At 35.4% G+C, this 10,630-nt stretch overlaps 3 protein-coding genes across 3 annotated transcripts; 1 reads left to right on the top strand and 2 right to left on the bottom strand.

The window, feature by feature from the left end:
* The first annotated feature begins 819 nt into the window (after nt 1-819).
* Nucleotides 820-2,920, top strand: LYC (lycopene cyclase). Its single transcript, XM_021427049.2, has one exon. It carries the CDS (start codon nt 1,208-1,210, stop codon nt 2,723-2,725), a length of 1,518 nt encoding a protein of 505 aa, XP_021282724.1. The 5' UTR covers nt 820-1,207; the 3' UTR covers nt 2,726-2,920.
* A 999-nt stretch (nt 2,921-3,919) lies between these two features.
* LOC110415404 (UPF0481 protein At3g47200-like) lies at nt 3,920-5,787 on the bottom strand. The gene has a single exon (XM_021427050.1). The coding sequence runs from the start codon at nt 5,621-5,623 to the stop codon at nt 4,115-4,117; it is 1,509 nt and encodes a 502-aa protein (XP_021282725.1). The 5' UTR covers nt 5,624-5,787; the 3' UTR covers nt 3,920-4,114.
* A 3,144-nt stretch (nt 5,788-8,931) lies between these two features.
* On the bottom strand, nt 8,932-10,630 carry LOC110415526 (UPF0481 protein At3g47200-like). The gene has a single exon (XM_021427200.1). The coding sequence runs from the start codon at nt 10,513-10,515 to the stop codon at nt 9,121-9,123; it is 1,395 nt and encodes a 464-aa protein (XP_021282875.1). The 5' UTR covers nt 10,516-10,630; the 3' UTR covers nt 8,932-9,120.

Here is a 10,630-nt window from a genome sequence, read left to right as displayed (position 1 = left end):
CAATTGTGAGAAACGTTGATTGGTGTTCTCTCACCATATTTGGTAACAAAAAGTGCCGATCTAGTGCACCTAGACTAAATTTGATCGCAAGAAGCATCGATTTGGCATTCTAGCAACCAGATCCAACAATAGAGAATTCTAAATCGACATTTCATTACTCTGACCACATTTTTGGTGGTTGACGAATAAGAAGACAAAAAGAAATGAAAATAATAACTATTCTTCTTTTATTTTATTTTCGCAGAATGATTGTTTCATTCTTATCATATTCTATTATGCGAATTAAACATATCCGTAAGAAGTCAAAATAGACTAGTTATTGTAGGTGCTAGGTAAAGATAGTTAAATATTACATTAGAAAAATTAAATGGCACTATTTTCATCAAATATTTTAAAAAATACATTAGTTATATATGTTTTTTAAATATATATTATCTTAATCATATCAATAAGCATCGATTAATATATTTCTTTTAAATATACAAAAATAATCTACAAAAGTTATATTAAAAAACTGACAATTAATCATTTGCCCTCAGCAATTTATCAATTATAATGAAAAAGTTTATGATTTTCGAAACTTTTGTTAGTGATCCACTTCCAATTGTTGTCCTTTTCTTTGCCAATATGCAATACTGTCCTCGAAAGCATGGTTATGGGCGGTTGTCTCGGACTGAAGTGGAGACGTGGATACCCATCCACCCATAGAAGTAAATTACTAAATAGATGTCTTGTCTCCAATTTCAGAAATGATTTATTGTTTGAAAATTAAAAAAAAAAAAGTAAAAGGGCTAAAAATACCGACTTCCCTCTTTCCTTTGTTGTTGAGGACGGACCACACAAGCTTTGCCTGTAGCCACATATATCTCTTTGAGACAGCTCCAAAAATGAGCCACAACCCATTTTCGTCTCCATTTCTCAAGTCCATTTCCATGTTTTGGTGAGTCTTTCTTTTCTTTTCTGCACACTCGTCGATCTCTTTTCAGATTCAGTTAATAGATTCCAAGCTTTTGCAACAACTCCTAGTAGTAATGGTCTAGAAGTGTTCATGACTTGTTTAGTCTCAAAACCTTCTATCCAGTTGATTTTCTGAGTTGGGAATTTATTAAAAGACAACTTTCTTCTTCGAAAGAGTGTTATTTGAAGAATTTTTGGTGACCCAGGTTTGTATTTTGAGTAGATATTAAAAGACCCTTTGTTCCAATCCATGGATACTTTACTTAGAACACATAACAAGCTTGAACTTTTACCTCAACTCCAAGGGTTTTCTGAGAAAGCTTGTAACTTGAGTTCAGTCAGGGTTCAGAACCAGGAACTTAAGTTTGGTCCCAAGAAGTCATATTTTAGAAGAGGCAGGGGTAATGCTTGTGTTAAGGCAAGTAGTGCCGCTCTTTTAGAGATGGTACCAGAAACTAAGAAGGAAAATTTAGAGTTTGAGCTTCCTATATATGATCCATCAAAAGGCACTGTGGTGGATTTAGCTGTTGTGGGAGGTGGCCCTGCAGGTCTGGCTGTTGCCCAGCAGGTTTCAGAGGCAGGGCTTTCAGTCTGCTCAATTGACCCGTCTCCGAAATTGATTTGGCCTAATAATTATGGTGTTTGGGTGGATGAATTTGAGGCTATGGATCTGCTTGATTGCCTTGATACAACCTGGTCTGGCGCTGTTGTCTATATTGATGACCAAAAAAAGAAAGATCTTGGTAGACCTTATGGAAGGGTTAATAGGAAGCAGCTGAAGTCAAAAATGTTGCAAAAGTGTATATCTAACGGTGTCAAATTTCACCAAGCAAAGGTTATAAAGGTTATCCACGAGGAGTCAAAATCTCTATTGATTTGCAATGATGGTGTCACAGTTCAGGCTACTGTCGTTCTTGATGCAACTGGATTTTCTAGGTGCCTTGTTCAGTATGATAAGCCCTATAATCCTGGCTATCAAATGGCCTATGGTATTTTGGCTGAGGTGGAAGAACACCCATTTGATGTAGATAAGATGGTTTTTATGGATTGGAGAGACTCACATCTTATCAACAATAAGGAGTTGAGAGAGAGAAATAGTAAAATCCCCACATTTCTATATGCAATGCCCTTCTCGTCAGACAGAATATTTCTGGAGGAAACTTCTCTAGTTGCTCGACCTGGAGTGCCTATGGATGATATCAAGGAGAGAATGGTGGCCAGGTTAAGGCACCTAGGCATAAAAGTGAAGAGTATCGAAGAGGATGAACATTGTGTTATTCCAATGGGTGGGCCCCTTCCAGTGCTACCTCAAAGAGTTGTGGGAATTGGTGGCACAGCTGGGATGGTGCACCCTTCAACAGGGTATATGGTAGCAAGAACCCTTGCAGCAGCTCCAATTGTTGCAGAGTCCATAGTTCGGTGCCTTGATCCAGGAAAAAGCTTTTTGGGAAACAAATTGGCTGCAGAAGTGTGGAGAGATTTATGGCCCATAGAAAGAAGGAGACAAAGGGAATTCTTCTGTTTTGGCATGGATATTCTGCTTAAGCTAGACTTACCAGCTACAAGAAGGTTTTTTGATGCATTTTTTGATCTGGAACCCCATTATTGGCATGGATTCTTGTCATCTCGGTTGTTTCTTCCCGAGCTCATAGTTTTTGGACTTTCTCTGTTCACTCATGCCTCTACTACTTCTAGGTTAGAGATTATGGCTAACGGAACTCTGCCTTTGGTCAACATGATTAATAATTTAGTGCAGGATAGAGAATAAGATGATCAGGATATCCATATGTCATGTGCTTAAGTATATTGATGCGTTGCATTTTACTCATTTTTCCCCATAAATGTTGATAATATACTATGAATTTGTTGTTTTATAGTTATGCTAGTACAGTTATCGGGCAGAACACTCAATTTCTTGTAGAACAGAATATTCCTTAGATTCAATGATTTCTTCATTCATGTAGCAAGCATGTTCTATCAGGCCACTTATGGACACCCTGCATTTTGCTATTAGTCTCATCCAATTATTTGGCAAAGGCTGTTCATTAATTTAGGATTGCTCTCTCGGTGATTAGCTAGTAGCTGCAAGAAGCAAAAAGGATAGGCGAATGATGTGTCATATGTTGTGATTGGAGTTGTTAGATGCATCAGTATAGGTTTGATGCTGTCAATAGATTGCATAGTTAATCAGTATTATCACTGTCCAACTTTGAGAAGGATGCAAAGACATGGTGTATGATAACTAAGTAATGCTGTTGTTGGAAACTACAACCTGGAAATACGGGAAATTACTTGTTGAATTGCCTTGCTTTCATTTAGAATAGGTAGTTGTGATAATTGCAGTTACGTTCGCTTGTCCTGTCGTCAACACAGATGTGCAAAGTTTAAAGCTTGTTAAATACGGAACAAGGATTGATGTACTATGAATTTCCTGATGTCTTCAGTGATTGTGTTTGATAGATTGTGAGATATTTTAATACGATGGCAAATAAATCGATGAGTGCAGTGTTGTATAGGGTTGCTCATAAGGTGATTTGAAAATATACTTAGGGGACAAATAGTGATAGGAAATCTGGTTATAGTGCTATCTCTTAAGTGATATTGTTAGGTTTTCTGGCATTCTGCAACTGCATGGGAAAGCAGTTTTTCTGCTCTCTGCTTAGTCGTGATCTTGCTCTGGAAAGGGGAAGAATAAACGAATGCTTTAGATGTAGACTGAAATGGGATAAGCATAAGTCTCCAGATCCAAAGGCTGGGACCCTTGCACTGTACGTTGTCAAGCAGCCTTCGTGTTTTGAGCATAGCTCATTATTTTCTGCCACAAACATAGTACAAAATTATAAAACAAAGCTAGGGCACCTGTAATTTTACTATTCTGGAAACGTTACCGAAGAACTAAGAAATGTAAGAAACAATAAGCTTGAGCAACACGTTCATTAATCAATGCTAAATGGAACTGATACATCTGTATTCCCTGCCCATGGCAGGAGAGAAATTTGCTTATTCAATTGTTGAAATTGATGCTTTTACTCAAGGATAAGAACCCAGCCAAAATTTTATGGCTTCTGTATATATGTATACGGGAAATGAAAATCACAAGGTTGCAAGCAAGTAATTAAGCTTATTAAATTAAAATAAATAAGCAGACATGTACGTCTCAATTTTTTGGATGGATGGTGTAGTAAGTCTGAAGAGCACTAAGAAGAAGTGCTGCAATGGCGCCCACAAATGCTAGGAAAGTCCAAGGGCTTCTAAAATGGGTATGATAGGCTTGAGCTGCATAGGTGATCCAGATGTTGCTGCAATGATTCTGGATTTGTGCCGTCACTTTAGAATAACGTTCTGGATTGGGCACCAAGTCCGTGTTCATCTTGTTGAAAAGCTTAGCCACCTCTTCATCACTTCCCAGCCCATTGAAGAGTATGCCTGCGTCTCTCAACGCCTTAACATCTTCTGCTTCATCAATCAAAGAATCAAGAAAGCATATGTAAGAGGTGACAACGAAGTCATTGTCGAAATCTGGGCACATTTCATAAGCTATCAAGTTCATGAACTTGGGCCCTGTTGAGTCGTCCACTGTGATAGGCGGGAGCATTAGTTTCCCCACACAGCATACGCGATTGAAACTGATGTCCTTGAGGCAGCTGGTTTCACTAGGTCTCAACCAAATCCCTGCTTCTCTAAGCTCCTTAACGTTACGAAATGTATGCGAATGATGACTTGTCTTACCTTTTTGGTAACATGATTCTATATGTTGGAACAGCCAATTGCACCCCTTGCTTAGGACTGAGCTTTCCTTCTCTTCTGTTTTGGCTAGCAGTCTTGTTCGCAGAAAATCCAGAAGATGAGCAGGCTTTGGTTCTTCTTGTTGTTTCTGTTGCTTTCCTTGCTTTGGTTCTTGCTGCTGCCGCTGCTGCTCTTTCATCACCTCTGCTGGAGTCATAGCATTTACGTCAATGAACCTTTTGATTGATTCCTTAAACCTTTGGCCTTTGTTGCTTGAGCTTATCAACAATTCAAGAACGCGGTAAGGTAGCTGGTTTTCCAACAATAACAAATCTAGGTGCACAAATGCCAGCAAATCAATTTTAATATTCAATTCATTCGGGGCACCCTCTTTGTCCTTGGCTTGAGGATCAGGGAGTAGATAAATTGCCTGTAGAACCGCACAACCATCCAGAAAGAGCATCCCAGTGAGCTTCTCATCATCATCATAATATTTCTCTATTTCCGTGCGATTGTAGCATTTCTTCAATTTGGCTATCTCCATCTTAATCTTGCTGTATAAGACTTTCTTTTCAGAAACATGATTGTTCAGGAAATGTGCTGCCAGTTTAAGCTTGAGCTTCTCAGCTCCCCGGAGACTGGGATCATCGTGGTGGAGGGGACCGATGGCAATCACCCTTGGCTTGAAATACTTGAGGAATTCTGTTTGCCCGCTCAGCAAGGATGGAACCCTTTGTATTAATGGTGGGGCAGTTGTTTCATTTTGAGCAGCTTTGCAGGCTTCATCTAAAGACCTGAGATTCTCTAAATCACCAGTGCTCAAACAGAAGCCCTGATCTTGTACGGAAATGATTGTCTCCTGGGGATTGCAGTTGTGTCTACTTATATGATCAGTGGAAACTTCCTCTGCGGGGACATCTTTCGTTGAGGGCAACGACATTTTTCAGCCTTGGTGAAATCGTTTTGGCAAATTCGGCTATCTACTGTTTAGCTGATCAGTATTGTTGATAAATCTTGGAGCAGTGAGGTGATTTCTGTTTCAGTTTGTATGACAAATTAGGGAAATCAACCTACAGTTTTAGCTTTAGGAGGCATAACAAATTTCAGGTTGAAAAAGAATAATCTTTGTGCTTGACCAAGCTATCAAGTTTGGTATTTGGTCTTTTTTCCTTTTTTTGGTTATGACTCTACCAAAGGAATTAATCCGACTGGTTGCTTCTAGCTTTAATTACTTTTAATCTTTGGATCGTCGGCCTTTTTCTTTTGTAAAGGATAAGGATGAATGTTTAGTACTGCCCTTTGAAGCAAGTCATAGATGAAATCTTCAGCCAAAATTAACATAGGATGTCTCGTTAATTATATAACGACTAGAATTTGCCCTTTTTGTATGCTTGGCTTTTAATTTTATCCATTAATTTGTCGAGAGCCAAGTTGCATGCTGTTGCATTGAACTACAACTTCATCACATATAGGACATTAAGCAAATGAAACAACCACTTTATTGGGATAATGGAGGCACAAACCTCTTAAGATTCCATTAATTAACAAAGATATTTAAGTAGAAAACCACAATAACTCAATTGCGAAGTTTGTAGACAAGCACTACCCTAGCTCACGGTTTACTTTTTCTTGTCAACTTTATTTGATTTGGTACAAACAAAGATTGTTGTGCTTAAACGAAAATCTCGTGCCAAATTGTTAAGTGCAAAGTTATGTATTTCCTTACCCATACTCATAAATTGATAAAAGTTCCGTATAAAACCTTTACTCATAAATTGGTTTAGGAAACATAGAGGATAGACATGGTAATTTATGTATTCGTATTTTAATTGTATCATGTAAACATAAAATATTAACAGTCATATGGATAAATACGAACATGATAAGATTAATTAACCGTGTCAGAATTTTAAACATATATATACAACATGGTTAACATGCTTTTTGAACATATCGGATTAAATTTTGTATGACCTCACATGATTAACATGATTAAAATTTATATGATTTATGACATATTTACATGATTGATATGATTAACATAATTAAAACGATTAAAATTGAAATATGTACAAGTAAAATATGATATTCAAATTTACAATAAAAAATTATAAATATCATAATATTTACAAAATATAATAAAATTCAATATTAATAAATCTTAATCATCATAAAGATATTTGTATTTATATTGATAAATAAATGGTTCTTAATTATATATTAAATGTGTTGATACAATATGTTAATACGATTAAATAAATTGATAATAAACAAGTCACAGGTTATACGGATACATAATAATACGATTACCTAATAGTATGCTTTCTCAAGATGAAAATAACCCAGAAACCTTGTAATTGTTTCTACTGCAGAAGTGAGAAGCTATATGCAAGAGAAGAGTTTAAGATTGAAAAATACTCAAAAGTGAAAGTGTGTAGTATGATTGATGAAAAGAAATAATAATAATAAATTACTAAATAAATAAAAAATAAATTAAGATAAGACCTCTCATTTTTTAAGGAACACAACTTTTAATTTGTACTTTGGATTAGATTAAATAATGCTCAAAACTTTATTGTAAAAATAATTTTGGTTTAGAAAAGCAAAAGAATATTTTATTGAGTATTTTACGAATAATATATATTCTATTATAAAAGTACAAATATTAAAAAAAATTTAATTGACGAAAGGAATGTTTTTACTCATTATATTTCTAAATTGTCATTATCTATTTTAAATAATATTTAGAAGTATGCACAATTATTACATGAACTAAAATCTAAACATATTTATAAATTGTCATTTTAAAATTGTTGTTATAAATATTAATTAAAAAATTTATCTGAATTGTAAATATGAATTTTAATGGCATTAATTACCTCAATTAAAAATATTTTCTTAACTATAATAGTATTGAATAGTTAATAGATTAATATTACAAAATTTGAATATATTTATACTTTAATATATTTGTGTGTATCTATATAAGAATTATTAAAATAGAGATAAAATGTTGGACATGTTTTGTTGGCATGATGCACCATGCAATGCAAGTGACAACAAATATTAGTATATGTATACTTTTAAATTATAAAGAGATTATAGATTATGGAGCTAAATATATAAAAGAGGAAATTATGAGGAATAACCTTCCTTGATAAGGGTATTTCAAAAATAACCATAAAAATAAATTTAACTGTTTTTAGTCAGATTTAGTCCTAATTTGACAAAAATTCCCTTAAAACTATTTTAAATAAATTAAACCATTCATCACGATTTTTTTTCATTTATGCTTTCAATTTCTCACTTTCACCATCTCACTCTCTCTGATTTTATTAATTTCTCTCTTTGCCATTTGTTTGCTATGCTCAGCTTTCAATTTCTCCCTCTCGCGCTTTTAGATTTCTCTTTCCTATACTTTCAAGACACCAAGCAATGATTTTGATGTGTTTACGTGGGTGGTTATTTGAAAATTTTAATGTTTAGGTATTTTGAATAAAATTAAAACTGTAAAAATGATCATAGATGTTTGAAATACTTTTTAATTGGATCAATTTAGGACCTAGACAACAATACACTCAAGAATCTGAAATTTATAAACCTAAATTTTCAAAGGAATTTTTTTTATTTTTAGTCAAAATAGGTATTTTAGAAAAAAAAATTTCTATTTTGATTTATGAAAACATGTTAGAAACACTTTAATCGGTGCAAATTGTCAAAAAAACAAAAAGAAATAAAGAGAGTTGAAAGGATTTGAAATTTTGATTCGTAAGTAATAATAATATTTTAGACATTAAAGTGTAACAAAATATTTTTGAATATAGCATGTAAAATATTTTCTCAACATGGCGTGCAACAACAATTTTTATTTTAACATGGCTTGTAATATCTTTTTTTAATTATAGTGTGTAACTTGTTTTTGTGCATTGCGTATAATAATAGTATTTTTTTTCAATATGACGTGTAACAACCTAATCATGGCATGTAACATGTTTTTACCCATGGCGTGTAATAACAGTATTTTTTTTTAACATGACATGTAACAACTTAACCATAGCATGTAACATCATGACGTGTGATTTCATTAAGGATAATTTTATCTAATTTGACTAAAACAGTTAAAATTATCTTGAAGGTTATTTTTAAAAATATTTTATCTTTTAAGGGTTATTTGTAAAAATGTCCCTCTATAAAATTTGAAAAGCTTTAAAATAAAAAGATGCATACAACAACATCTTTATTCTCTTTGAAAATTTTATTTGTTTCCCACAACTTAAAATCAAATCAGTGAACAAAATGGACAGTAAGCTTACAATTTGAAAATCAAAGGCAAGCACCCATCTTCACACTCACACTCACATAGTATAGTAGGGAAAAAAATTAAGGTAAAAAACACACTTGGGACGCTTGCAAATGGGAAACATGTTTACTTTGGTCCTAACTTTTTCGTCTCATTGAGTAATATGCTTGAATGGCAGTAAAAATAAGACCCAATATGGCTCCCAAAAAGGCAAGGATACTCCAGGGAGTGCTGAAATGTGTGTAATATGCCTTGGCTATGCAGGTGGTCCATGGATTGTCGCAATACTTACGGATGTCCTCCGTTACTCCTCGGTACATCCCGAGATCAGGTACCAAATCGGTGGTTATGCTATTGAAAAGATGAGCTGCTTCTTCATCACTGCCCATGTAATTCAGTAGCATTCCTGCATGTCTCAACTCCTTCACGTCTTGTGCTGTGTCGATGAGGGAATCAAGGAAGCACAAGTAAGAGGTGACCCCAAAGTCATTCTCAAAATCTGGACACATTTCATAAGCTACCAGGTTCAGGAACTTGGAACCGGTCGAGTCATCCACCACGATGCGAGGAATCGTCAGAGTTCCCAAAAACCCAACGGAGAAATTAACATCTCGGAGGCTGCTTGTCTCGCTTCGACTCACGTGAATCCCTGCTTCTTTCAGCTCATTGATACTACGAAATGTTTTGTCAGCTTTTGTTGGTCCAAGAGACCTAAGTACCTGACCAATCAAGGTATTTTTAGGCTTCTTGGTTTTTTTGGGATTGGCCAATAGCCTTTCCCGCAAAAGCCCCAGGAGATGAGTGTGTTCTTGGTCGCCTGCCTCTAGTGGCGGTTGCTCCGTGCCGGCTGCCAATGTTTTCTTAATCTTATCATCAATGAATAAGTTGATCGATTCTCTCAAATTCTCTCCATTTTTGACTGAGCTCATCAGTAACTCGAGGACTCGAAAAGGGAGTTGATTCTCCAGCATGAACAAATCTAGTTGGGCAAATGCAAGAAGATCAACTTTGATATTCAAATCTTTCTGCTTTTCTAGCCTAGTGTAGTGCATGGCATGCAGCACTGCACACCCGTCCACAAAGAACATCCAAGCGAGCTCCTCATCGTCATAACGTTCTATATCCTTTGGCCTGTAACACTTCTTCAGATCTCTCATCTCCTTCTTAATCTTTTTGTATAACTCTTGTTCCGAAATTTCACGTTCATTTGTGAATTGCACTGCAAGTTCAAGCTTGGCCTTCTCTGCTGGCTGGAGCCTGGAGTTCTTATGGTGGAGAGGGCCAATTGCAACCACCCTTGGTTCAAAATATTTCTTGTAATCCTTCCTTTCACTTAAAGTGGATGGAACCCTTTGCATTAATGGTTTGGATTTGGAAGATTGAGCTGGGACGCTCTTGTCTTTCGACGATTCCTTCAAAGCTCTGAAACAAGTGAAATTCTCTTCCTCACGGCTGCTGAATTGCAATTCCTCTTGATCACATTCATATATTGGAAGTTGGATTTTCCATGATGGCTCTTCCTTTCTGATCATTTTCAGCTTTTGAGTTTAAACGAGGTGATTCCAGGCAAATTGGAAGAGTAAGCTAGCTTTGCTAAAGCAGAGGACACAAAAGAGTTTGATAAAATGACAATGGTTGGTTGGAAGA

Source organism: Theobroma umbraticum, unplaced genomic scaffold, assembly GCF_002168275.2.
Source record: "Theobroma umbraticum cultivar Fairchild unplaced genomic scaffold, ASM216827v3 scaffold_147.0, whole genome shotgun sequence".
Taxonomy (NCBI): Eukaryota; Viridiplantae; Streptophyta; class Magnoliopsida; order Malvales; family Malvaceae; genus Theobroma; species Theobroma umbraticum.
Note: the sequence above shows the minus strand (reverse complement) of the source record. Positions and strands in the feature narration are given on the sequence as shown.

Coding starts and splice junctions, on each gene's coding strand:
- LYC (XM_021427049.2), top strand. CDS start 1,208: ATGGATACTTTACTTAGAACACATAACAAGCTTGAACTTTTACCTCAA.
- LOC110415404 (XM_021427050.1), bottom strand. CDS start 5,623: ATGTCGTTGCCCTCAACGAAAGATGTCCCCGCAGAGGAAGTTTCCACT.
- LOC110415526 (XM_021427200.1), bottom strand. CDS start 10,515: ATGATCAGAAAGGAAGAGCCATCATGGAAAATCCAACTTCCAATATAT.